Raw genomic sequence first — 27,257 nt, 5'->3', positions numbered from 1 at the left:
CCTTTGCAATCCAGCAATCATCGTCAAATCCGGCTTCCATCCTGTTTCATCAATTTTGACTGTAAGTCGGCCCTTCACGTTCAAGCGTTATTCGCCAACCCGTCGCGGATTTGGACACCGCCTCGGTTTGCGGTCCACTGCCTCGTGTCGGATTGTCGTCGACGAGGACCTTCCTGGGCTTTCTCTAAGAGGCTCCCTCCCATCAGATCTGATTCCCTTCATCGTCCACCATCAACAACACCGCATCAGGCGGCTACCAGCAACGGACTACAGTAAGTGGGCATTATGCGGTGAATGATTTGTATCTTTTGTTCTGTTTCGATACACACCGTTGTCGTTGTCGTCGTGGGTGGTCTTGTTCCCTTCTGTTGCCGGCTCAAATGATCGCCTTCCCTTCTTGTGCCATTCAGTGCTGTTGCTTGTGGCGGGTTTAGCGCTACCTTTACCGCCTATCGTATCCGTTCACTATAAGAGTCCATGCATCCCGCTTATCGTCCGTCCCCTTCCTCGCTCCCGACTTTTGGACTACAGGTACTTGCTGGACCTTCTTTGACTAACACATCCATCTTCAAATCATTCAGTCCGGCATCATGGCGGCACCTCCACCAAGCCCCGATACCCCCATCACCCTCAAGGTGGCATTTGATGGTGCTTCTCGCCGGTTCAAGCTCCCGCTCCGCGACCTAACTGCTAGCTCGCTGGAGATCAAGGTACGTCACTATTTGATCATCAAAGACACACCGCGGCAGTCTTTTCATCCCCTTTTATCAAATACAGGACATATCCACTGACAGTTCGACCAGTTGCGTGCCCACCTGGAGATTCCCGCCGAAACCAACGTCGTCTTCGAGCGGTATTCCGACTCTGCTGGCACATACGTCACCCTTGATCCCGCCAATACTTCGGTCTACAAACAGTTGTTCCGCGCGGCCAAGGCGAAGCAGAAGCTTAAACTGCGTGTCAACCGTGCGACGGCAGAGACGCCTGCCCAGACCTCCACTCCCGAGGCGCCCCAGGACACCACAACAGAAGCCAAGCCCGCCTCGGTCGAAGGCGAAGTCACAGAGACAGAGGGCGATGCTTCAGCGTCAATCCCCACTAGCCCCGTGTATGAAGAAACCACCGAGGTCATCAAGTCAATTGAGACGGACGCTTCACCCAGCAAAACCTTTGAGTCTCTCCAAGCTCAGCGCTCCGACATTATCACACGCGTCAACAACGCCATGGACCGTATCGAGGATCTTCAGTCCCGCCTGCCCTTCGGCCGTGCCGCCAGTGTAGCGTCTATGCCTATCAGCGCCATCTCCCACACCGACACCCAGGAGTCTACCCGTTCCGGCTATGCCGTCTGCTGCAACAGCTGCGACCGGACCATTCCCTATGAGCATTACCACTGCTCCGTCTGTGACGACGGCGATTTTGATCTTTGCCCTGACTGCCACAACAACAAGGGTGTCATTTGCCACCAGTATGGTCACGTCCTGACCAAGCGCTTCATCAGCAATGGCTCCATCACTACCGTTGACACCATGCCTCGCATCGTCAACCAGGATAGACTCGCACATTCCAAGGCTGCAGGGGAACGCCTTGGTGAAGCTCATGCCGAATATATGGCCAAGCTCCAGCAGGCTGAGTATCAGAGGGCCAAGCGCCAGCAGGCTGAGTTCGAGAAGATGAAGGCTGAGAGCTCGAGATCATCTTCCCCCCCTCCTCCTCCCCCCGCTTCCCGCTACGAGAGCGTCCCTCCCTCCGTCGAGTCTTACTCACAGGCTACTCTGCGCACCTGCAACTGCTGCATTCAAGACTTGCCCGAGGCCGAATTTGTCCATTGCCAGACATGTGATGACTTCGATCTTTGCAAGGTTTGCTTTGCCAAGAATCGCCACGGGCATCACCCCAAGCACGCCTTTTCCCCTCTTGTACCAGGGACTTGTGCGGAGGCGGACGTCAAGAGCCGTCTCGCTCCGGGCCGCAACCAACTTCACCACGCTATCTGCGATGGCTGTGACAAGGACATCCGCGGCGTTCGTCACAAGTGCCTCCAATGCCCCGACTGGGACTATTGCTCAAACTGCTACGAGTCAGCTTCATATATCCATGCCAATCATCGCTTCGTCCCTATTTACGAGCCACTTGAGCCTACCCATATGTGCCCTGTCCCGCGCGCTCTTACTCACGTCGGAGTATGCTGCGATGGCCCGCTGTGCAACAACAACCGCTCTGGCTATACCTACATTGTCGGCGACCGCTACAAGTGCGCTGTTTGTGACGATGTGGACTTCTGCGCCAAGTGCGAGGCGAGCCCCGCCAACACTCACAACAAGACCCACCCCTTGATCAAGTTCAAGACCCCCGTTCGGAACGTCAATGTCACGACTACCGGCGAGCATGAGAATGGACGCAGGATGCCGGCCATGGGTGATCGGCCGCGTTCTGGCCGTCGCGTTACCACTTCGCGTGCCACAGGTACCGAGTCGTTCCAGTCCAACGTCATGACTGTGGTGGACGTAAAGCCTTCCGAGCCTGCTCCCGCTGTAAAGACCGAGGAGGCTGAGACCCCGGCTCGTGCGTATGTCGCCACATATGTGCGAGACAAGGTTGTTGATGGTACCGTTTTCGGACCTGACCATGTCTTTGAGCAAACCTGGGTCGTCCGCAATGACGGACCCACTCCCTGGCCGGCTGGATGCTTTGTCAAGTACCTTCATGGCGAGTACATGGGTCATGTAGACCCAGCTCACCCCACTGCCACCGGTGACCTCGAGTCTTGCTTGCAATCCAACGTGTGCGAGCATCCGGTGGCTCCTGGTGAATCCGTGCCCTTCACGGTTCTTCTCCGGAGCCCTTCAAGGGAAGGCAGACATCTGTCGCACTGGCGGGTGTCCACGAAGCAGGGCCTCATGATTGGCCACAAATTGTGGTGCGATATTGTGGTCAAGAAGCCTGAGATCGCTCCTGAGGAGAAGGTACAGGAGGCCCCCGCCAAGGTTGAGGATCTCGAGGAGAACATGGCCAAGCTCAACATTGAGCCTGAAACCAATGACGCTGCCCCAATTGATCACAGCCAGGTTGTCTTCCCCAAGCTCGACAAGGAGTCACCTTCTGCCAGCGTCCATCAGGAGGTCGCCCACTCTCCGGTCGAGTCTCGCCCTGAAGAGGAAGATTACGAGGAGTGTGAAGATGTTGAGTGGGACGAGGATGCGTCCGAGTCCTTCATGACTGATGAGGAGTACGACATCCTTGACGCCTCGGATGAAGAGTCTGTTAGCGGCCCCAACAAGTAGTTTTGCTTTGCGCACTTTGCATGTTGGGATCAGGAATTGTGACGAGAACCATGGATAACGGAGTGCTTGGACGGAATGTTTTGTTGGGGTACTTGGGTCAATTGATGGGTGCTTTAAATTGCTAGTCTTTTTTGCTTTTGTTAACGTAACCTCGTTGTTATGGAAATTACTCCTCTCCTACTGTCTTCTGTTTAGTTTGTGCTTCATGTGATAAGTCCCAAAGGACAAGTGTCTAGAGAGAAATCAAGTGATTAGTCGACGGCTCTGGTGATGAATTGTACTCGGTGTCATTGCTCTACACTACACCGCTGCGCATTCATCTCATCTTTGTGTGAACCTGGCTATTCACCACTTCATAATCTAGAGGTCACTTCTCTTGTCACTGTTTATGGCCACTCAGATTGTGCTCAATAGCTAGAATATGTTAAAATAGATACATGGAGGTTGTTCCGTCATCAAATTCTTGGTCCATCCCGATCGCCAGCCGTAAACGACACGACCGTGCCTAGATATGCAGGGATGGATGTATTTCCAGTAATATCCTTGGAGCGTCAAGTTTTGCAGAGAGATGAAAGACTGTGTTAGCGTACCAGCAAGATAGAACGTGGTACACCTTTGCGATCGTCACGATGTGCATATAGGTATGAGGTGAAGCGCAAATTCGATTCCTCTGGCCGTCTAAACCCACGCAACATGGAAACAGGATAGGTATATAAGACACAACCTTAAAACAAGACAACATTAAGCTACCACCGGACACACAGAACCGTGGCGACATGATTCAAACCCATATTTTTCTCTCTCTTCCGCCGGACCCAAGAAGAAAAGCCCGGACCAGATCGACAGGACACTCGTCCTTTTTACTCAAAGGTAGTCTTCTTGCCCTGGTGAGCAACAGGCGCACCAGTAAGTCTGGCAACACTAATATCCTGAGCCGTCTTGATTTGACCATTATCTCCCTCTTCCCTCTTCTTGTAAGGAACCCTCTGTGGCCTCTCACCACCGTCTTGTCCTTGCTTCTTGCCGCCAGCAGCGCCCTTGCCTCGGAACCGCTTGTCATATCTCGTCTTGTCGTCCTCGGCCAACTCGATCTTGAGGGTGCGGCCATGTAGCTGGTTGACCCACCACTTGCGGGTCTTTATCCTCTTTTCCGTTTCCTTCTTTTCCTTTGTCTTTTCCGCGTCCGCGTTGTCACCGTCGTTGGCTTCGGCTTCGGCTTTTTGGTCTTCATCCATAAAGTCCTCCAACTCGGGAATCTCCTCGCGGATCTTGACGAACCCCTTGACCGCCCACTGCGCGGCTTCGCCCTCCTCAAAGTTCACCCACCCGTACCCCTTGCACTTGCCGCTGTCCTCAAACGTGGCCACCTTGACCCACCGGATGGCACCGCACTTGTCAAAGTGGTTGCGCAAGTCGTCCTCGGTCGTGTCAAACGAGAGGTTACCGACAAAGATCTTGGTTGAGCCGGCGAACTTGCCGCCTACTAGCGCCTCGTCCTTCTTTCCACCAGCAGCAGCGCCCTTGGCATCCCCCTCCTCCTCCTCCTTCTTCTTCTCCGGCCGTCCCTCGAACGACGTCGCGTCCTTGATCAACAACTTGCGCTTGTACCACTCGGTCTCGCTGAGAGCAATGGCGGCGACCTTGGTGGCCAGCGAATCAAAGTCGACGTAGGCGAAACCGCGGTTCTCGGGCTTCTCCTTCTTGGGCTGGCCGGGCTGCGCCTTGGCCGTGGGCATGTGCACGCGCGTGATGGACTCGGGCGTGATGGAGCCGCCGCTGTTGTCGACGAGCCATTGCTTCAGTTCGCTCTTGGTGACGGTGAAGCGCAGGTTGCCGATCCAGACGCCGTGGGGGGACCGTTCCTTCTTTTCCTTCTTCTTTTTCGTCTTGTCGCCGTCCTTGGCGGCGGTTTCGTTATCCGAGTCGTCGGAGTCATCACCCTTGTCGGAGGAGGGCTTGGTAGGGAGGGTCTTGCCCTTCTTGAGCAGACGCTTGGCTTTCTTGGAGGGAGGCTCGGGGGCGGTGACGTCGATTTCGATTTCGGTGAGCTCGGCCTTGCGCTTCTTGGAAGATTTCTTGGGTTTCTCGTCGGAGGAGGCGGCGGCGGCGGCATCGGCGGTGGTGTCCATGGCGTCGACGGTTTCGGCCGATTCAGTAGACTCGGCAGGCTCCTCTGTGGCCTTGCGCTTCTTGGAGGATTTATCCTTCTTCTCTTTCTTCTCCTTCTTGGACTTCTTCTCGGAAGCGAGATCGGCGGTGGTGTCCATGGCGTCGATGGGAGCGGACTCCTGCGCGGAGGCGGTCTCGAGGTCTTTTGTTGCTGCCATTCTGGCTGGCTTTAGCGTATCGGCCGAGATAGTATCAATAGGCAAGAGAAAAAAAATATTGGAAATAGCAACAAAATCAGAGTTGTTGATTCCTCAAATTTGCAATGTCTATAGAAGGGGGACAGCCGCGCATTGACGCTGAGATTCCCCAATTGCTGGCAGCACAAGATTTTCGAAAATTTACTTTGCGATAAGCGAAGCGATAAGGAAGGGGTCACTGTTTCTCGCTCCAGTTGCGGGTCCGCTTTCTTGTTTTTTGGAGCTTGGTCGGGTCTCCATCGCGCAAAATGCGGGGGAGCGGGCGGGACCTACCTTCAACCTCCACTTTCGGGTTCTCCACTCATACCCCTCTGAATCTCGTGCCAAATTTGCAAGAGCCGCCATCTTTTCAGATCTCCCGCCGTCATTTCATGATGGGACTTGCGCTTTGCTTGATTGCCCCTTTTTAATGCGATGTCCATGGGCCCGATCTTTGGGTGTCAAACGTGTCTTGCTCCGATGACAGGCCTTGAAGTGCAGCCGTACTTAGGTGGGCAAGGTAGGTACGAGACCAGCGTGCAGAATATTGGTACTCATCAACTGGAGTATGGTACAGTACACGTACTTTTGTACATTGGTCGCAAATGGATGGAATATTTCCCCGACAATGACAGCCCACAGCACCACGCAATGAGCCAAATGTAGCCACGAGCACAAGTCGATGATGCCAATATGCTGACTTGGCCCCTCTCCCACTTCATCATTGCCAGGATGTCCCTTGCCATGAATAATAGCTCACGGTGTATTGTAGTGTACCTAGTATGTAGACACGTCTGCCAAACTCGTCCATACTGAGCAGTGTACTCGTTGGGTTCTTGGAAGACGGTTGGACAAATTACTTTTCAGGGAGTCTCTTAGCCCGTATAGCGACCCTGAGCTATACAAAGCTGGACAGTTACTCCCGATAGGAAGCATAAGCCCCATTCAACTCTAGGCCAGTCACTCCCAATGAAAGGATATCAGATCCTTCGGAAGTTGTTCCAGAGTGATGGCCATTAAAGTCCCGCAGAATCGAAACGGAAACGACATGAGCGTGTTGCTGACGTTGCTCGAATCAACCCCCCGAAGCTTTGATCCGGATCGAGCGAATCGTCAAGGGAGCTGATCGGGTGGGCAGGTGGGCCACGCGGCCTCAATGTCGGTCCATCATCTCGCCAAGCGCAAGGGCCAGGAACAGAGGCAGCGTTGGCAAACGCCTGTCTAAAACACCCACTGCAGGCCGAGAGGATGCGGAAAAGCCAACAATGGTTTTTCCAAGGTCCTTGGTGCTGACGGTACAGTGGTTGGTAGCGCTGTACACTACATACCGTTGACGGCCTGTCGCGGTCGCTTAACAAAGTCTCATCGTTTTGCGTTTGATGACCGGAAAAGTGGAGGTAATTGGTACCCGAAACCATCTTTTTGGGGCCTCACGTGCCGAGAACCACCGATAGGGCTTGGCGAGATCTGGCGGCCTTGAAAAGAAGAAAAAAAAAACCGACAAAAGGTCCTCAAAGACTCCACCGGTCCACGTCGTACGTGTACACTACTTTTTTTTGGCCTCGGAAATGTCCTCACAAGCAAGAATTCATTGGCAGCTAGTCTGAACAGGCTCTGGAGCTTCTCTCTTACTACATACATAGCAACGCCTCATTGCTTGGGCTTGCAGGCCGGCTTGTCTTGACCGCTTGAGATCTTTCAAATGGTTCGTCGTCTCGGAGTTTGATGCATGCATGCACTTAAACATTCTGGTAGGGGTCTGCGAAGTACCAACCACAATCGGTTTTGTCAGGGGACTAGTACTTGATGCGGTTAGTATAGCCAAGGACCAAACAGCTAATAGCCTCTCCCGGTTAGCCACCATGTTGGCCACATGGACTCCCTCGACAAAACGGGCCCTGGGCCAGCTGTGGTGAGTGGACCGGGCGTTCCATGAAAATCGACATCCACTCTTTTTGTTTTGCCCGTCGCCGCCCTTGCTAGGTAAAAGTTCCTTGCAAATGCAAAGGGTCGCTGCTTGCTTGCTGGTGGTGCTGGTGCTGGTGCTGCTCCTCCCTTCCGATACACACCACTGGTTGACAGTCCCGACATCACCAATCGGCGTAAAAGCTGCTCAGACCTTGAAGAGGCCCAGCCAACCGTTGTTTCCGCTGGCAGACACTGGCCTCCGCAGGACACCACCTGGACACCACACACATCACACGCTGACTGGTCACTCATCACCACTGCTTGCCAGGACCGGGACGCCAGTGAGAACCAGGGAATGAGCCACTGGGAGGCTCAAGCGAAGGTCAAGCGGATGCGCTTTTGTTGTTGGCCTTGGTTGGTCGCTTTTGGCTTCTCCGCTGGCTGCATTGAGAGGGAGCACCTTTTCCCTCTGCGCATTCCTCCTCACACTCACAGTCCTTCATTCGTCGCAATCCCGTCGCAAATCCGTGCAACGTTAGGTTTGGTGCAGAGGGAGAAAAAGGTTCCTCACTTTCGGTCGCTTCTTCAGAGCCAAGAACGTCCAAGTGAAAAAAAAAAAATCCCCACCAGCCATTGGCATCGCACTGTGAACTGGAAAAGCAGTCCAAGGACTTACTAGTCTGACTGCGCGGGCCCTGCCTGCCATTCGCAAGAGTTCGCTCCATTCAGTTCTTCTCACTCGCCATTCTGCGCTTCCCTTGACCTGCTTCCACCCTTCCTTTCATTTCTACTAGTCTTTCTTCTCTTCCTTGACTCGCAATTCTTCGTTGCGACTCGCAACACTTGCAACTCAAAAAATTAAAATAAAAGCGAGCGGTCTGACGCCGCCTGCTCCCTCTCACTTTTTTCAGCCTCAGATCGCCTGGCTTCTTCCACCGCCGTCGACCCGTCATCCATCCGCATCGTCGTCGTTCTCCTATTTGCGTCGGCAGCGCCACGCAACGCTATACCGCCAAACCGAGCATTGTTTTCAATCCCACAATGAACGTGCTCCTATCGCCGCAGCCGCCCTTCTTCCCTCATCAACACGAACCCTCTCGCCGCTCGCCGCCTAGAATAAGTAGGTTGTTGCTGCTTATTTGTCATTGTATCCCAGCGTGCATCCAGCACCGCTGGTACAAAATTTGAAATTTACTACAGGCTTACTAACATCTTTTTGCCAGTGTCGCAACACACCATGGCGTCCAGGAAAAGAAAAGCCGATGACGATGACAACGAAATGTCGATATCGCCGACCGGCTCGCCCGCAATCAACTCGCGGCAGCTCTCGAGGCCATCCAAGAAGGTCAGGGCTGGAATCGAACTTGCAGGACGTCCGCTGCCTCTTCCTCGCCTTCTCGAAACTCTCGACAAGTCACAGTTGCGAGCTGTCCTCCAGACGATTTGCGAGCGTCATCCGGGCATTGGACATGAGGTGATGGTTTCTGCACCGCGGCCGTCAGTCAACGGAGCCCTCGAGGTTTTGGGCGAATACCAGGACAAGCTACGGGCCGCCATTCCTTTCGGCAACTCGAGTTCCGAATACACCTACTTCCGAGTCAAGCAGCCGCTCATGGCGTTGGTGGATGCTCTCGGCGACTTCACCCCCCAGTTCCTGCCGCCGGTTGAGCAGCAGACGACCGTATCGTTGGAGTACCTGAACCATGCAACCAAGATCATTCATGACCTACCCGATTTTGACAGCCAGCAGTATCGCCACCACAAGGACGGAGCGTACGACGAGATATCCAGAGCGTGGGCGTTGGTGATCACGGAAGCGGCCAAGCGCGGAGGAGGCTTCCACCTGCACAACGGAAAGTGGGATCAGGTCCTGGCTAAGCACAACCAGCAGTCCGGAGGAAAGCTAGAGCAGGCCATGAACGCAATGGTCAACGAGGTTGGATGGGTCGGCGCGAACTCGAATGCCCATGGGCAGGGTTCTTCTTCGGACCCCAACTCGATACTCAACCAGCTCATCAACGGCACATATGGCGCACCTGTCCAAGTTGGTCCCTTCTAGAACAGGCGACGGCATGAACATACAAGTGCGCCATGACTTTGGAATTTATACGGATACTCATTGGACTGGGAGGATAAGCAAAGCGGACATTAAGGTCGATTGCATCATGGTTTCTTTTGTCGTTCACTTTTTCAACATTCAGGGCATTGTTTGGGGCGAATGGGGAAGGATGACATAGACAGGCGTGGGTTACTTGCGGGGATCATTGTTTTCAAGGCGTTGGCGTGTTGGCTTCCTGAATGCTGTTGTTTCTTGCCTTCATTGTTGTCTTTCTGGCCACATCTCACTGGCACAAGATACCTCTTTCCTACCGGCTGTCTCTCGTTCTAGGGGAACGACTTGTTCGTCACTTGCATGTACGCAATCTTTAGCATATTCTTGCCGAGGTCGGAAGTTTGGAGCATGGGTGTAACCAACCATCACTACCATATTCATTCCACCATAGCCACGCAATTGGCAAAACGGAGTCTCGGATAACACAGTGTGCCTGGCGGGTGACTTGGTGTAGATACCCGTACACCCGTAACATGTCCCGGGTTCATTGGGTGTATCCCGAGGTGAATTTAGCGGTTTGTTGGGATCAATCAAACTCGCCTTGCATCTTAATTGATTCTGTGATCCAAGCAAGCCGTTTCCAGCGATGAAGTTGAAGTGTCCGGATAATGACGGGAGTCCAAACGCATAATCCAGATGATCACCGCTGCCTCTCGTAATGAAGCCCCTTGCATATTTGCTCCTACACGGACAGTGGCGGCTCCCTTTAGAACCACGTACAATGAGTTGAGATATGGAGTGGCCATCATGGAATGAATAGATATGGAGGCATGACTAAGCTGGACGGAACGTGAAGGACAACTGAAGTGGAGTTCCCTCCGACTGTGTGACGGGATGACAAGAGACGGAAAGGCCTAAAAGTTGGTAAGGTCACCACCTAAAGCCCCACCGGTCAGGGGCGGGTGTTAGGCAGACGCCACTAGCGCCCCCACGTGATAACGCACTCTGAGCGCGCCTGCCCAATCTACACAGCGCGTCTTGTCGTTCTTGCCTTGATCCATCTCTGCATGCTTTGCGACGTTTGCTTTGGGAAAGTCGCAAATTTTCAAAGCTTTCTCCCTTCAACACGTCAATTCCATTCCCTCCTGCTGGGATCCCACTGCGAACGACTCGCAAACCACCAGCCTTGAGGCTGCTCTGCTAGACAAGATGCCTGCGTATGTTTACCTCTGCTATCGACCTGTGTCAACCGCGTCTCCCGCGGCCTTCCAGCAACCGAGACCCTCATTAACACTTTAACAGAGTCGGCGACCAACACAAATCCATCACTAACCCATTCGAGGAGCCACAACGGCGAATCAGCGAATACACAGCCCAAGAGATTGCCACACTACAGAGCCGTCTCGAGAAACAACTAGGACCCGAGTACCTGTCGAGCCGCGCCGGCCCATCAGGCCAAAAAGTCCACTACATTTCGTCAGAAAAATGTATCCAACTTGCGAACGAGGTCTTCGGCTTCAACGGCTGGTCCTCCAGCATCCAGAATATTCAAGTTGATTTTGTCGATGAGCATCCTCAAACGCTGAAAATCAACATGGGCATTTCGGTTATAATGCGAGTCACCCTACGCGACGGGACGTATCACGAGGATCTTGGCTACGGCCATATCGAGAACTGCAAGGGCAAGGCGGCTGCTTTTGAGAAGGCCAAGAAGGAAGCCACGACGGATGCATTGAAGCGCGCGCTGCGCCAATTTGGCAATGTGCTAGGAAACTGTATTTACGACAAGCAATACTTGGCCAAGGTCACCAAGATGAAGGTCGAGCCAACCAAGTTTGCGGAGGATAACCTACATCGGCACTCAGATTTCGTCAAGAAGGAGCCGGTTGAGGCAGATGTCATGAAGGTTGTCTCAATTGGGGCTGGCGCTCGTCCACCAGCCTTGGGAAACGAGGAGTCTTTTGAGGATTTGCTCGGAGGTAAGGCCACTTGTGCACTACTTTTTGGTGGGCTTGGCTGATGATGGCTAGAACTCGATGAGGCGGACTTCAACATGGCCGATGAGGGCCATCCGGATGAAGTCGTGCTACCACAATCCGTGCACAACAGCTTGAACGACAAGCCTGTACATCAGCAACTGACCAATCTTAACCCACAAGCACAACAGTCTCGACCTCTGACGCGATCAGGGTCAACAGGCAGCTTGAACACCCGGCAGCAACCACAGACTTCCAACCAGTTCACGGCGAGGGCCCAAAGTCGGCCTCCACAGCAACAGTTTAACAGCAACCAAAGTCGTCCTATGGGTCAACCGGTCAATAATTCCAGCAACGCAAACACTTCCAACAACCCTCAGAACTACACAACACCACAGAAGCCTGCTCCTGCCGCCCCTGCTCCCCAAGCAGGTGCAGCTGCAGCTCCCGCGCCAGAAACTGTAGGCTTCTTTTCCGCTAAAGCTGTGACTCAACTTCCGGAGGAGGCATTGGCTAGTGGCCAAGTCGCGCCGAAACCAGGTCTGGCATTCAACCCTCACGCCGAAAGCCCGTCCATCCGCAAGACGCCTGGCATCGATCACACCAAGTCTAAACCATTAGCCAGAAACGGTCAGCACGTCCCTCCAGCCAAGACAACCGAGACAGAAGCTGAACCAAGCACATCGTTTTCAAGACCTGCGGGAGCTCATGCGGCATCACGACCAGTCACGATGAACGAGGCACGCTCAGCATCGGGAAGCTTATCCCGAGGCGGGCCACCGATGGGTGGTAATGCCGGAAATATGGGCAAGCCCAACGTCGTCAACCCTCAACTTGATCATACAAGGCGGATTGGCGCGCCAGGCATGAGCGGTTTCTCTAGCAGTCCCAGTACCAACAGAGGCCAGTATCGGCCGTTGACAATGAAGAGGCCTGCTACTGTTATGGGAGGGGGTGCAGGTCAGACCAAGGACGGTAATGGTGATAGTGCGGCGACGACAACGACAGCGGCGAATACAACAGCAGGGTCGGCGACGGGAGGTAATGCAGCTCCTTCTGCTGGTAATGGTGGGAGAGTACCGTTGACTGACATGTCGGCTAATGCGTCGAATGCTACCGCAGCGGGGACCGCTACTAGTGGGCCGGAGGTTAAGAGGCAGAGGCTGGCTTAGACGGAGGGAAAGGATGGTATTGGCAGGAAAGAGGTCTATGGATACAGTCTCTACTTCGGATGAGCAGCTCTTTGGTATGGTTGTGTAAGGCGTTCATGGCGTTTTTTGGGGGCGGGCGAACATCACTCGCAGAATTTATGGATGGCTCGTCTTCTCTCTCACGGATCTTCGGGGACAAGAGTAGTGGGGCCTATAAGAGGCACTCCGGTCTGCGGAATGATATATTTTCTGAGGCGACCCTCTGTGAGAGGATCAATGCTTTGTGGCATCTTGGGATTGTAAAATAATGACGACTCAACTCGGAATAACTTCGAAGGCGCATCTTTTCATGAGACAGTTGAGACTACATGGTTTAATATCCATTACCATAACGTGCGACAATGTCGGTACCTCAATCTGTAACATCCATGATCGATAGCAATCACCAATGTAGAAGGAACTTCAACCTGCCCTGACCTCTTCAACCAACCCTCAGAACGAGATGTGCTGCTTTCCCCGTGCCTACTCTTCAAAGAAGGAAATTTTTGTCATGAAGCCTGTTCCATCTCACCAGGCAAATACTGATACTGCTACTGATATCGGTAGTGCCCTGTAATGCATGAACCAACCAGTTGCGCACCGAGATACGAGGTACATATACCAACCTTCCCGCTCCTTCCCTCCGAGGAACTCATGGGCTCCTATATGGGTTGCAGGTGTAGTGGTCTTATTATCCGCTGCCCTGTAGCTTATAACTCGGGAGCACATGGGTTCACTCCGAATTTCGAGCAGGTAACAATCCTTTTCCCCATTTCCATCCGACCTCCTCCCCCCCGTCCTTCCTTTTTTTTTCTGGACTGGGTTGAGGTGGTGCATGGTTGATACCGATTCCCTTTGTGGCAATACTACTCATCCAATATCCCTCCCAACATGGCCTTTTTTTGCCGCCTTACTAGAGCAGACATGGTACTTCACTCAGTACTATTTGTGGAAGGCTCTACCAACAAGAAGAAATTCGGGCAAAATTCCTCGTACAGATTTTACGGAAAGTTGATTGCTCTTGTTCTTTTTCTCGATCCGGACTCGGACTTCACGAACTAAGTTGTTTTGAAGAGAAAACTGTTGTCGGTGAACAGGTAGTACCTAAGTACACTCAGTCACCTTTTCCGAACCTGTGATAGGAAGGAAGCAAGGTTGATCAAGGCTCGAGCTTCTTCCTCCCGGATACATCGATCAAGGAAGCAATGCAGCAATGATAAAGGCAAAGTCCAAGTGCGAAGTCTCGACCCCAAGTCCCAGTTGAAAACCATAAGTACACTATACCTAGCTAGTGGAAGGCAAAAGGTTTCTCAGTATTAAATCTTGAATCTTATGTCCTTTACCGCACTGGTTTATATAAACCTCTTTTATCTAGTAGAACAGGTAATGTAGGCTCACAATCCGTCCTTTCAACCAACAAATTGAGGTAAAGCTGCTCTGCCCGTTGGTATTTTGAAATGCCAAATTATGCCTGCCTGCCTGCCTCCTTCCTCCTCCTCCTGAACGCCATCCTTCCTGAAAACAAGAGAGAGAAATCCAACCGCCAAATGGTACAAAAGTGAAGCAAAAAGGAAAATGCAAAAAGTATGTGCAGTGTAACTAGTGAAGCTTATATAGGAGCGTATCTTTTGTTGTTAGATACGACCATCAAGCATCGTCTTGGCAATCAAAGGCCAACCGAGGAGGGTACCAGCGACGAGGGGGTAGCTATCCTTTCAATCAGTTTCATTCATCCCTCAGAATCACTTGAGAGTAGATGAAGTTGGAACTTACACAGCAGCTTGACCAGCGAGTTTCTTGAACGAAGCACCCCAGTCGGCACCAGCAGCGCCCGTCTCAGTGGGGATGCGCTCGTAGGGGGTGTGCAACTCCATGCGGCGAGCCCATTGGCGCATGGATTGGATGACGGAGAACTGGCGGGTGCCTTTGACGGCGGCGTTGCGAGAAGTGGCCTGAGTGGCAGCGCGGAAGGCGGAGCGGGCGAGGATGGGGGAGACCATTTTGATTATGACTTGGTGTTGTTGTTGTTGTTGTGGTGTGTTTGTGTGATGTTACTCGAAAGGTTTGGAGTGTGAGAGTTGTGGTTCGTGGTGCGATACCGATGTGGTGATTGGTCAAGGAGGAGTGTAAGTTGAGTGGATGATGTTTGGGTGGTAGTGGTGAGGAAGAATGTATGAGATCTAAGATCTAGGATCTATTGCTTCTTTGATATCGATGCTGATGCTGATACTGATGCTTGATGCTGATGATAGAAGAAACAAAAAGGGTATCACAACCATCGTCGGACACGATCATCTTATAATAACCAAACTTTCCATCATCCTCTTGCTTACTTTCCGTCTAATTCCTTCCAAACACCAAAAAGATTTTCCCGCATCGCGATCTTTCCCGAACTTCCCAACTTCCCAACTCTCCAAATTCCGGCAAAATCCCAAAGAGATGGGTCCAGTTCCCAACTAGACGGCACCAAAGGGAATTGGGCCTTGCGTGCAAGTCATCATCTCACCCAAAACCGTCTCATGATGGGCAGATCCTCCATCCAGAATCTCACCACCATCCTCCGACTTCTGTTCGTCCACACGTATAACCCTCCCCAACCCTTCATTCGCAATCAGTCCAGATGGGAGAAGCGAACGGCCCAAATCATACCACAGACATTCTAAAACACCAGATGCCAAGCATCGCCCCTGCTCCCCTGTTCCCCTGTTCTCCTGTTCTCCTCCTCTCCTCAGCTACTCAGCTACTCAGCCCTACGAGTTATGTATTGGGGATGATGAACCAATCAGATGAGGTGTAATTGCCCCCTCCCCCCGGATTCTTCCCATGTGACTGGCAGACTGCTGAAGGAAAGGATCCAGGCTTTCAGGCCCTTTTGCAGCAAGAAAATGGGGGAGTGAAAGGAGTGAACGATACAACAAGGGAAATGGCACGATTTGGTGCTGAGTCTCGGCTGGTCGTGGTGTGATCGGGGGAGTCCGACTTGCCTTGGTCGAGATGTGATTGGGCAATTTACCAAAAGGGGAGTGGGGGCGCTGCTGAAGGATGGCGTTGTCTGGCCGTTTTGGATGGGAAAAATGCCAAGGGAGTGGACAGCAGGGGTGGTGATTGGTGCGGTTGGGTTATGAATGAATGGTTCTGAAATGGAAGTGCCTGGATTGTTGTGTGTTGTTTGACCCGACGCTGTTTTCTGTTCCTGGGTTTGGGTTTGGGTTGAACTTGGGGAGAAGGCGAGACTGCTTTCAGCTGACCAGCGCTGACAGGCGGGAATTCTCCATACTGGCAGGAATAACTTGTCTCCCGGGGTCTGGATGTTTGTTTGTTTTTCCCGGATGGCGCCGGCGGGCGGTCCCTACGTAGCTACCTAACCATGGGAATGGGAAATGACGAAAACCTAACCCAGATTGTCTCCGGGGGACGGTTGCGAAATTTCCCGAAATAAGTACGGCGGATTGCAAAGTAGGCGGATACATACACTTTCCGCGCTTGGTGCCGTTTGGCATCTGACAACGAACGAGCACAAGGAATGACAGCTGCAAAGGTCCTTGATTCGGCTACTTCATCGCTGCCATATTCCGGCCCGGGCCTGGCTGGGATCCGAGTCGAGATGCTATGTACGTGCCACGAAACTTTGATCCGAGTTCAAGTCCAGCACTTTAGATTTCCCAACTTGTGAGACCAGGACCGGAAAACTACGGAATGAAGCCATCGTGAGATTTCTCGGCTCTTCCCGGATCGAGCGGAGCCCCGTAACGCGGCAACCGACCACATCCGGTCCCCGAAGCGGAGCCCGTCCAGTACCCGCCGAGCCGCCATGTCGTCGGGGGAGCTCCACACGTCAGCCGATCGCGAACCCGTTAAGCGCGGGACACGGATGCACCCGGACGACAAACGCAGATGGAGCCGCGGAAGGATACGGCGTGGATTTGCGCCTTGAAACTTGAACAAGTTTGTGGAAGCGGGAGTTAGTTATCCCTTCTTTTGAAATGGTGGGCCCTGGGCGGGGCTTGCCAGGAACAGAGAAACATAATATCGGTAGGCATCTCGTACGATCATCGGCATCTCGTGACCATTCAATACCAAGAGACCTCGCGGGAAGCTTCGGGATGAGGGATGAGGGGTATCACAAGATTTTCTTCTGTTTTTTTGTTCGTTTTCTCCAGTGTCTAAGCCGGCTCACTGCCCAATCCCGCTTTTACCAGTCTCTCCTCCATCTCTTACCACCTGGTTACCCTATCACGGGTTTCACAGGCAACCCCATCCCATCCCATCTCATCTCATCCCATTCTATGGGCATCTAAGCCCTAGTAACCGTAGTCCCATCCGCAGGCTCCAACAGCTCCCAACGGCAGACAATGTTGTTGGACTTAAACTCCTCAATGATCTTCTGGGCAATAGTCTCAAAGTTTTCCGTCGCCAGCGCCAAGATGGTCGGCCCGGCACCGGACAGGCACACGCCCAAAAGACCGGGCTGCGTGGCGGGCGTCATGGACTCGACGATCTTGGTCAGACCGGGAATCAAAACCTGGCGGTACGGCTGGTGCAGCTTGTCCTGCATGGCCAGGTTGATGAGCTCCGGGTCAGGAGGCGATTGGCCAAGGGCGACGGGGAGGAGGGCTATCCTTTGGAGATTGAAGGTCTAGTTGTAAAAAGTCAGTGGTTTGGTTGGTTGATAGTGAGATAAAAGAAGTAGGAAAGACGTACAACATCCGCACGGGGATACTCGGCGGGAAGAACCTCGCGGGCCTTGGCGGTGGGAACCTCGAATTCGGGAATGATGGCCACGGCCTTGATTTCGGGAGCCCAGGGGAACTTGATGTGGTGGCCGATGCCGTGGGGAGGCGAAGGGGGCTTGACGCCCGTGTCGACACCGCCGGCGGGGGCGGGGAGGACCTCACTGAGGGGAATCTCAGTGCGGGCGGTCTCCTCGGGGGTGAGGGGCTTGAGGTAGGTGCCGACAAAGCCACCGAAGAGGGCGGCGCCGACGTTGTCGGGGTGGCGCTCTGCAATTTTTGTCAGTGTTTGTTGCTCAAAGTGAGTGAGAGTATAAGTGACTCACCAATCATGAGGCAGTAGTCAAAGAGACGCTCGGGAGTGAGGTCGTGCAGACCGCCGACCTCCTTGCCGAGCTGGACACCGGCGACGACAGCGGCGCCGGAGGAACCCAGACCTCTTCCGAGGGGGATGGGGTTCTTGATGTGCACATGAGTCTCGACGGGGAAGCTGCGCTGGTCGTTGCAGCGGAGGACGTAGAGAGCAACACGGGTGATAAGGTTAACCTCGGGATCCAGGCTGATATCCTCCTCGCCCTGGCCCTCGTAGGTGATGCGGCAGTTCAGCGGCTTGTCCGAAGTCGTCTTGGAGCGGTCGATGGTGACATGGAGCTCCAGGTACATGGACAAGGCCAGGCCGATGACGTCGAAGCCGGGGCCGATGTTGGCGCTCGAGCAGGGCGTCTTGATGACGAACTTTTCGATCTGCTGGGAAGAGGCCATTGTGTCTGGAGTGAAAGTGTGGTTTACTACTAGGGGTTGAACCCAGTGGTGATAGTTTCACAGAAAGAAACCAACGGGAGATGGATGAACAGAGTAAACAATCGGCCTGCCTATGCCAAGAAACACAAATGCTCTCTTTTGTGAGAATGCGTCACCTTCACTGAAATTTTGTTGAATTTCAATTGATTTCCGTTTCTGGAGGACGGAGTGAGGGTGCCCCGATTACGGAGCGGAGCCCGGCGGGCAGTGGACAATGACTCCCCTCTACAGTGTCCACTTGGCGTTATGGAGCGCTGGGGGCTCCACCTTTTAGGGTTCGATCCACTAGTTTAAACCCCTGACTTGTCTGCTTCTTTTGCGTTTCAAGTCAAGACAGTCATCAAGGTTCTTCTTCGCTCGAGTCAACATCAATGTTACCATAGTAACGAGGACTCATACATCCGACAACAAGTGTTTCGATTGACTAGGGCCAGGTGTTTCGACAGCCACTTGTCCTTCGATGAACTTGCTTTGCCTGCGCCAAGATAGAGTGTTCCAAGCGGTACCTATTCAAAGACCTTTAAGGAAAACATGACGCTTGTGATTATACATATCATTTTACGAGTTAATCAAGATCAGTGCGATAAGGATTGCTTGCCGTTGGCGGTTCACGTTCCAGTCCCAATAGTAAGCTTCGGCGTACAACTTGACAGGGCTCTCAATGTCTTTTGATCTGACAATTCCTCGAGGTAAATAACACAACCAGTTTTTCCCATTACGGTGTTCCTCGAGGTCAACAGTTCTGAACTTTGCAACTAGGCAGAAGACTCCACACTTCGTCCGAATAGAAAGAATCAAGCATGATCTATCAAGGTTGCTTGACACTTACAAGGCTGAAGAACCCTTTTCGGCCGTTGCTGTAGCTACGGTGCCAAGAAGGCCATGTAAACATCAGCAACCGAGCTTGTGAAATGATTGTTTGCACATGAACATAGTATTGGTCTTTTAGTCTTTGTTTCCTGCTTCCTTCTAAATTTCACAGATCGTGCTGCTACCCGATACTGGTGGCACAGGTGCAGGCCCTCCTCAATCTTCTTTAAGGTTAATTTCTTTCATCCCTTTCCAAACACTCGTATCCTGCATCAGCAAGAGTATCGAAAGAGAAATTTTGAACACGTCTATATAACCACCTGGCAGTACTTTTTTTTTTTTTTTTTTTTTTTTCAAATAACCAAGACCTTTTCTATGGAGTAAATAGCTCACACTCCTGTTCCTCGGTGATCCACGAAGCTGTGCCCTCTGTCAACGTGGCGGTCCTGCCGAAACATTCGACAACGTCCTCCTCAGCCCGGCACCAGTAGCTCTCCTTTTAGGGTTGGGAGTAGTAATAGCCTTATCAGCTGTTTCAGACTCGCCACCGTGGGTAGCGCTTCCCGTAGACACGCTTGACAACGTCCTCTTCAACCGACTGCCGGTTCTCCTCCCCCTCGTAGTTGTGGCTGTTGCTGTCGCTGTTGTTGCAGTCGTAGTGACAATACCCGTAGTTTCCTTTCCCTTTCCACTTCCAGTTACAGGCTTCATATCCCGTAGTTTCTTGAGCATATCCACCCAAGCTGGATTATCCAACACTTTGTCTGGTAACGTCTCCTCAAGAGTCTCCGGTGGTCCTTCAGCCACTCGCTGTCTGTGCATACTTTGAGCAGCTCTGCCAAAGTTGGCTTTGCGTTTCCCGCGGGCTTGAATCTCCTTTTGCTTGGCTTCAAACCATTCTTGCGAGTGTCGTTGTGGCCAGTGTATCCGGGGATCGATGTGAGCGTAAAGTGGCTCGTCTGGGACCGGCGTTGGTGATTTCTTTGGCGGCGGACTGGCCTGTTTGCGTGGACTGAGCTGAGGTGTCGGGTTGGCTATGGGCTGGGGTATCAGTTTAGGTTTGGGCTGAGCTTGCGAGACCGACTCAAGTATGGGTTCCGGCTCTATATCTGGAGGAACCGGCTCTCGGCTTCGCACCTCTTGTTGTGACTTTTGACTCTGCTGTAACTCTGTCCTCTTCGCCTGGGGCTCCTGCTGTGGCGGCTCTGGAACTGATGCCGGTTCCGGTGGAGGGCCTGATTCTACTTGCGGCTCCGGCTCAAGCTGTTCTTCGGAATCAGACTCAGAATCTGATATTATGATGGGCTCATGTAAATTGGTCACTATGGGTCGTGGCCTGGGCTGAGGTTGTCGGGGTTTCTGTGGAGGCAGTGGTCTATGTTGCCCAACTGTTTGATTTGGATTACTTTGAACCGTCGATCCCTGTGGTAGAACTTGACTGCGAAGATCTGGGAGGGACTCTGTGGTATTTGATTGAGTTAATTCGGCCCCATTCGCGCTAAGATGAGCGGACATAGACCCTCGTATCAGCCCTGCTGGAGGGTTATAGCCCGCGAGGTCGAATGCACTTCTGGCATAATGTACCATAAGTCTATCAGCCATAGACATGTAATTACTGCTCTGACCGGTTGGCATTATAACTTGTACGTTTGAAATGCCTCCAGATGAATTCTGCTGATGAGTGGCAGGAGGAAGATTGTTCTGCGGCCCTGGATCCTGAGCGGGGATCGGACCTTTCATAGGTTGTTGGGGAGCATGCACAGCCGAGCCACTGCAGGCCACATCTTGCATCTCTTCCGAAAATCTCAGCTGTCGTGCAAGTTCTGCTATCCTGCTCGGTGGGAGCCGTGGGTTTGACGATTGTGTAGAACCATTTTGGCGCTCAGCCGGTGGTTGCTTTTCAGCCGCCAGACAAGGGGCGTCGATTGCCATGTTGGCGGGATTCGTAGACACTTGGACTTTGGTCTCTGATTGAGGCTTGTCGCCAGAGTCAGAACCGCTGATACGACTACTGTCAACACCGGTGGAAGAAGGCGATAAACTCGAGCTCTTGTTAGGTGGCCCACCGTTCGAATCTGACAAGGAACTGATGTTTGTGGTCAAACGTGGGGAGATAGAGTCTGCTGAGGTAGAAGAGAGGGTCTTAGGCTTGAGTGAAGAGGACCCAGTTGAAGCCAAGGTTAAGTTTTTCGCTAAGGAGGTAGAATCTTTATGCGTGCTGGGTCCAGGTTTAGGAGTCCGTCGGTTCAGGTATGGGTCTTTGCCGGCAGTTTTGCGTCTAACAATGTTTCCCGGCAGAAGTTTGGACCTCGTGGTAGGAAAGGGCGAGGAACGGTTCTTCACCGGACCTGTCTCCAAAGAATTCGGTTTGCAGCCCTGTGCGCTTTGTCTAGCAACATCGGCAACTTCAGCCTCGCTGTTTGTCTGGGCTGGTTTTCCGGCGCCACCTTGACCATCAACCGAATGTGAAGTGATGGATGACTGAGACAATGAGGATGGATGTCCTGATGACTTCAATGAAGTAGCAGCTGCGTCAGGTTTCTGGGAGGCAGAAGTGACCAGGTCATCGGGTAGTGGCACTGGAAAAGACTTGAGATGCTGGGCACAGAAGATATTGACCGAAGGTGCCTCGCATTGCGGAATAGAGCAGGGGATAAGACGGGCAGGCTGAGTGTTGTCGGTTGAGGAAGAGGAGACAGAGTAGCCCATCGCTGAGGAGGGCCTTCTGGGGAGACCGACGGTGGAGGTGGTGGAGAGACGGAGTGAGGTGGTTGACGAGGCTGAACGTAGAGAGAATGACGACCTGGCATGGTAATGATGGCGTCGTGCGGCCTCTTGGCTATCCACTACACAGCGATGACATGTCCAGTCACTGTATCATAGTAGTGGATGGTCAGTATACCCAAAGAATAGAGACAATCAAAGAAAATAGCGCGGTGGACAGTTAGTCTGTTCTTTGGACATTGGCGGGTGGACTGTCGACATCTGTAACTGAGTGCATGCTGAGGTTGTCTTGGAAGCTAAACTGTGAACTTGTTGAAGGTGAGAGACGACTTGGAATGGCTATGGTGATTGTTGTCTGTTGTGCAAACCCGCCGCCACAGGCAGAGAGGAAAGAACAAAATAGAAACTGAAGTGTGGAAGAGGCAGATGGAAGCTTTGATTGGCTACGAGTGGGCCCGCCCCAACTTTACCATTTTCTCCTTTCTGTCAAGAAGTACAGACCAGTATCTGATGTGTTGGTAGTCACCTCTTTTCTGACATTTTTGAAACTAGTTCCATGTTGACTGCAGTGACGATGAAGAGGTGCTTGCGAGTTCAGAGAAGGAGGGAATTTGAAGTTGTGCGTGAGTGAGGGATGACGGGCATGATATGAAGCACAGAAAAGAGAATGAGAATATGAGAGAAAATAGCAACCTACGTTGACCGGGTGGGGTGTGGAATATGGCATGCGGAATGATAACTTCTATCACAACTGATGCATCGGAATAATGGTCTTGTAATACTGGCTTCCTTTTTGCAGTATCTGCAACGAGACGGCATCGATCAGGTCGTGCCTAGGAAAGTCCGAGGCGCCAGCTGTGGTCGCCCTGGGCTGTATCAATGTACGAGTTATAACGTTTGGTCTAGACGTCTGCAAGGGGATATTCAGAGTAAGCGGGATGTATAAGCCGTCCTATGACAGACAGTCCAAAGACTTTGGTTAGCAGGCCAATCCCAGCGTGTGAAGCACGAAAACAAAAGTCTCGGTAGGCCAAGAACACCATATAAGGGGCGGTTTTGGTATAGTCCTCGTGATAGGACAACCAAGGCAACTTGCGTCTCAGGTCTTTTCAGTTTTTCCAAAGAGTCCTCATCCAGGCCAGCCACAACGGTTTCATGATTCTGAGGTATCGAGGATGAGAAGACCACGATCGAGATCGAGTACTCTTTCCATGTCTTTCCTGTCCCCCACTGCCTTTGGCCCGGCTTCATAGAGCACTTGAAAGCCAGGCTCCTGGAAAGTGGAAGTAGCCTCTGTCAACAGAGACTCAGAGAGCTCCGGACAGGCAACTATCAGATGTATCCAACCGCCAAGCATGTCGTGCTGCCGATAGTCTCAGAACAGCACGAGGAGTGGGCAAAAGAATTGGCAGCGGACGCACACTCACAAAGAGTGAGTGAGGCGCGAGAATCCCCATTGTACCAGCAGAACCATGACCCCAGAAGTGCTATCGGTCGTCGGACCTTTTACCAAATGCTCATCATAAACGCTGCCGTGTGAAGTGAGAGGGTGAGTTGGAGTGAGGCAAGCTTACCTGATGTGAGATACACGGGAATGCTCTCGCTGTACCAGTAAAGCAGTCAATGGCAGGGTACACATCAACACCAGAGCTTCCCTGGGGACTCAACCCAGTCTCAACCTTGCGTCTCTCCCGCTTGAGTAACCAAACCCCGCCTGCCGGATCCCGGAGTGCCATCCAGCGCTTCTGGAGAAGCTTGCTTGCCTAGGCCATGTGAGGAAGCAGCATCGATGTTGTTGACCATCGACCAGAGACCCGGCGATCGCAGAGGCAGGGCTGAAGACTTGTGGTGTGTTAAGGAAGCTTGCTGGTCATGAATGGGCACTTTGATGTAATGATAAAAACAAAAGGAAGCGTAGGACGTTGTCAGTGGAGGAAAGATGACGACGGCGGGGATGGAAAGACAATGTGGGTGTGGAGTGTGGCCCAAAAGTTACAGTAAATTCTACCATAGTGGAGCCCAACTTCCCATAAAATTCCCCGGCCTCTCCTTCCCGAACCCCCAACGTCACGGCAACGGGCAACACCCGCCGCTAAAAAGTGTGAATCGTGCACGGACCTTTAACCACCGAGATGTCGATGGAGGCTGAGTGCTAGGGGCCACCCTGGCCTACAAGCTCCCTGTAGCTCGCTAGCGTCGTGTTTGAGGTGATCAATCCACTTCCAGAGCGGCGCTGCCTGCAGGGGATTCCCGTCGCGATAACTTGTCCTTGAACAAGTGCTTTGTCGCAACTTGCATGCCACCGCCCCTTTTCCCGACTCGACTCTCCAGACGTCCAGATATCTTACTATACGGATTCAGTGACGAGTAAAGGCAAGGCCCCGGCCATGGACTTCCTCAAATCGGCTGTCGCGTCAGCCATCGCAAAGGGGCCTCCATTCCCCTATAACTTTGGCGACAAGGTCGATTTCGACCCCTCCATCTGGACCCTTTACAACGGAACTCGACGCGTATGTGCCCGCCCTTGTTACGCCCTCCTTCTGCTACCCGAGGCACACAAGAAATTCGCCAGCTAATCCCTATACTGTTTCCAGGAGGACGGGTCCAACTGTAGCATCTTCTCCTTTGATGTCTCCGCCAACCGATCTGCGCTTCCCTTAGCCAAGAATGCGCTCAAGAAGCTACGAACACTACGACACCCTGGCGTCATCAAGGTGTTGGATACGGTCGAGGTAGGGCATCTTTGCCCATGGAACGTCGTGGTCGCTTAAGCTGAGCCTTGCGCAAAAGACAGACTCCTACATCTACATTGCCACTGAGCGGCTAGTTCCCCTGAGCTGGCACGTCAAGAGAAAGAGCCTCAGCCCGGAGACTGCGAAATGGGGTCTTTATAGCGTAGCGGTATGTTTGCCATGATTCTGGTTTGACTATGAGTATCGGCAGCTGACCCTGGATCTGCAGAAAACCCTCAAGTTCATCAACGGTGACGCATCCTCGATACATGGCAACCTCAAGGTCGCCTCGATATACACATCCGAGAGCGGCGAATGGAAGATTGGCGGCTTTGAAGTCCTGAGCAATGTCAAGGATGACGATGCTTTGATATACGTACGTCTTCAAAAATCGGTTCAGGCATTCTGGAGAACATGGAGCGCTAACGTGCCAAAATAGAGATACGGCAGTGTTGTGCCTGACTCGGGGAGGTACACTCCCCCTGAACTTGCAAACGGCGGATGGGATGTCATCAAGAAGAGCCCTCACCATGCGGTTGACTCGTACGACTTTGGTATCTTGATCTACGAGGTCTTCAACGGCAGTTTTATGGGTTCCGACCAACTAGGACAGACCAAGAGTATCCCGCCCAGCATGCAAGCGAGCTACAAGCGCCTCATCAACGCCAACCCCAAGGCCAGACTCAGCGCAGCCCACTTCCTCGAACAAGGACTAAGGAATGGATCCTTCTTCGACAGCCCATTGATCAAACTTACCGAGGGAGTTGACAACCTGGGAATAAAGTCGGAAACCGAACGCGAGGCCTTCCTGGAGGATCTCGACCAGCTCTCAGACGACTTCCCGGAAGATTTCTTCAAGATGAAGGTCCTACCCGAGCTACTCAAATCGGTGGAATTTGGCGGTGGTGGTCCCAAAGCCTTTGGAGTAGTGATGAAGATTGCAACAAAGCTGTCCAACGAAGACTTTGACACAAAGGTTACTCCTGTCGTGGTTCGCTTGTTCGGAAACCCCGATAGAGCGATCAGGGTATGTTTGCTAGACAACCTGTCGCTCATGATCGACAGACTACCACAAAAAGTGGTAAACGACAAGATCTTTCCGCAAATAGTAAGTCTCAGCCTTGTTATTGAGCCCATGTGCATAATGCTGGCACAAACAGAGCCTCGTGCAGTTGAAGGCTAACGGTAAACACTTTTAGGTTGCGGGTTTCACAGATGTTGCACCCATTGTGCGCGAACAAACACTCAAGTCCGTACTAGTCATCATCACCAAACTATCAGACCGTACCATCAACGGCGACCTCCTCAGATACCTCGCCAAAACTGCCAACGATGAACAACCCGGCATCCGTACCAACACGACAATCTGTCTCGGCAAGATTGCCAAGTACCTGGGAACTTCCAGCCGAGCCAAGGTCCTTATCGCCGCCTTCACTCGCTCTCTCCGCGACCCTTTCGTGCACGCCCGCAACGCCTCCCTGATGGCTCTCGCCGTAACAGTCGAGTATTTCTCCAGCGAAGACTGCGCCACACGCCTAATACCCGCCGTCTCCCCCCTGCTTGTCGACAAGGAGAAGTTGATCCGTGACCAAGCCAACAAGACCATGGACGTCTACCTCCAACGTATCCGCAAAGCCCAACAAGACATGCCCGAGACCGTAATACCCCCTGAAACCGCCCAACCCCGTATGAGCACCCCTCAACCAGCCGAAGCCGCCACCGGCTCCAGCTCCGGGTCCGGCGCCGTAGCAGCCGCCTGGGCAGGCTGGGCCATCTCCAGCTTCACCAATAAGCTCTCCAGCGCGGCAGGGGAGATGCAACCCAACGGTTCTGGTGCACCATCGCCCGTTCCGAGCGCCAGCGGGCTATCCACGCCCACATCCACTACCACTCCCAAACGGCCCACCTCATCTTCTGTTTCGGCGCTACATAGACAAGCGCTCAAGTCCCCATCACCTTCCATTACTACTACTACTCCGTCAACAGGAGACTCCTTCTTTGCCGATCCCGAACCACAAGAAGACGATGCAGACGCTTGGGGCGACATGGGCGATATGGATGACGACGCTACAGCAGGCGCAGGAGACGATAACTGGGGCGCGAGCTCGGAACACTCACAACCAGCGTCGTCGTCAGCAAAGAGGTCAGTAAGCAGTAGTAGGAAACAGCCATTCGGCGGCGGCGGCGGCGGGGTTGTTGATGATGATGGGGAACCTGATTTCGCGGGGTGGTTGGCGGCGCAAGCGGAGAAGAAGAAGAATCCTTTGGGGGCAGCTGCTGCACCAAAGACTTTGCCCAAGGGACTGGCGAAGACGGGAAGCGCAAAGGTTGGACCACCAACAAGTACAAGTACGACAGCGGCGGTGAAGAAGACGTTGCCTATTAGTAAGAAGCCTGCTGCAACGGCGACTGTGAAGAAGATTGATACGAAGCCCAAGGTGGATGTGGATGGGGATGATGGGTGGGGGGATGGGTGGTAATCTGGCGGTGTCGAGAGGGGTGGGTGGTGGTTGGATCAGAGTTGGAGACGGAGGACAGCATTGATTGTGTTAAAATCTAAACTTAGTCTATAATGGATCAAGATGAAAGCGAACTGGCCCGAGTGGTTGGTTGGGTTATATCCAAATCTACGGATGATTGTCTAAAGTTGGGATCATATCTTTGACTCATCAGATTATATTAACCAGCTTTCATCCATCCATCG

General features: G+C 52.8%; 8 protein-coding genes across 8 annotated transcripts; 4 read left to right on the top strand and 4 right to left on the bottom strand.

Annotated features, from left to right (window-relative positions):
* Nucleotides 1-3,739, top strand: NEUTE1DRAFT_115669 (uncharacterized protein; the record flags this gene model as incomplete). Its single annotated transcript, XM_009849302.1, has 4 exons — nt 1-61; nt 207-272; nt 582-710; nt 804-3,739. 2 exons carry the CDS (start codon nt 591-593, stop codon nt 3,282-3,284), a joined length of 2,601 nt encoding a protein of 866 aa, XP_009847604.1.
* A 294-nt stretch (nt 3,740-4,033) lies between these two features.
* On the bottom strand, nt 4,034-5,768 carry NEUTE1DRAFT_75195 (uncharacterized protein; the record flags this gene model as incomplete). Its single annotated transcript, XM_009849301.1, has 1 exon — nt 4,034-5,768. One exon carries the CDS (start codon nt 5,609-5,611, stop codon nt 4,145-4,147), a length of 1,467 nt encoding a protein of 488 aa, XP_009847603.1.
* Nucleotides 5,769-8,644: 2,876 nt separating this feature from the next.
* NEUTE1DRAFT_56507 (uncharacterized protein) lies at nt 8,645-10,218 on the top strand (the record flags this gene model as incomplete). Its single annotated transcript, XM_009848928.1, has 2 exons — nt 8,645-8,657; nt 8,761-10,218. Coding segments are annotated over 2 exons (837 nt in total).
* A 581-nt stretch (nt 10,219-10,799) lies between these two features.
* Nucleotides 10,800-12,893, top strand: NEUTE1DRAFT_143743 (uncharacterized protein; the record flags this gene model as incomplete). The annotated part of the gene is made up of 3 exons (XM_009849300.1): nt 10,800-10,807; nt 10,893-11,569; nt 11,621-12,893. 3 exons carry the CDS (start codon nt 10,800-10,802, stop codon nt 12,736-12,738), a joined length of 1,803 nt encoding a protein of 600 aa, XP_009847602.1.
* A 1,119-nt stretch (nt 12,894-14,012) lies between these two features.
* On the bottom strand, nt 14,013-15,005 carry NEUTE1DRAFT_115667 (uncharacterized protein; the record flags this gene model as incomplete). The annotated part of the gene is made up of 2 exons (XM_009849299.1): nt 14,013-14,463; nt 14,530-15,005. The coding sequence occupies 2 exons, from the start codon at nt 14,754-14,756 to the stop codon at nt 14,391-14,393; spliced, it is 300 nt and encodes a 99-aa protein (XP_009847601.1).
* Nucleotides 15,006-17,050: 2,045 nt separating this feature from the next.
* Nucleotides 17,051-18,307, bottom strand: NEUTE1DRAFT_127198 (uncharacterized protein; the record flags this gene model as incomplete). The annotated part of the gene is made up of 3 exons (XM_009849298.1): nt 17,051-17,392; nt 17,458-17,756; nt 17,813-18,307. The coding sequence occupies 3 exons, from the start codon at nt 18,246-18,248 to the stop codon at nt 17,051-17,053; spliced, it is 1,077 nt and encodes a 358-aa protein (XP_009847600.1).
* A 1,151-nt stretch (nt 18,308-19,458) lies between these two features.
* Nucleotides 19,459-22,379, bottom strand: NEUTE1DRAFT_127197 (uncharacterized protein; the record flags this gene model as incomplete). Its single annotated transcript, XM_009849297.1, has 2 exons — nt 19,459-21,969; nt 22,348-22,379. The coding sequence occupies 2 exons, from the start codon at nt 22,377-22,379 to the stop codon at nt 19,530-19,532; spliced, it is 2,472 nt and encodes an 823-aa protein (XP_009847599.1).
* A 1,829-nt stretch (nt 22,380-24,208) lies between these two features.
* On the top strand, nt 24,209-27,256 carry NEUTE1DRAFT_119493 (uncharacterized protein; the record flags this gene model as incomplete). Its single annotated transcript, XM_009849296.1, has 6 exons — nt 24,209-24,331; nt 24,416-24,553; nt 24,612-24,722; nt 24,783-24,929; nt 24,993-25,580; nt 25,753-27,256. 6 exons carry the CDS (start codon nt 24,209-24,211, stop codon nt 27,031-27,033), a joined length of 2,388 nt encoding a protein of 795 aa, XP_009847598.1.
* Nucleotide 27,257: the final 1 nt, after the last annotated feature.

This window comes from Neurospora tetrasperma, assembly GCF_000213175.1.
Source record: "Neurospora tetrasperma FGSC 2508 unplaced genomic scaffold NEUTE1scaffold_1, whole genome shotgun sequence".
In the NCBI taxonomy this organism is placed as follows: domain Eukaryota; kingdom Fungi; phylum Ascomycota; class Sordariomycetes; order Sordariales; family Sordariaceae; genus Neurospora; species Neurospora tetrasperma.
Note: the sequence above shows the minus strand (reverse complement) of the source record. Positions and strands in the feature narration are given on the sequence as shown.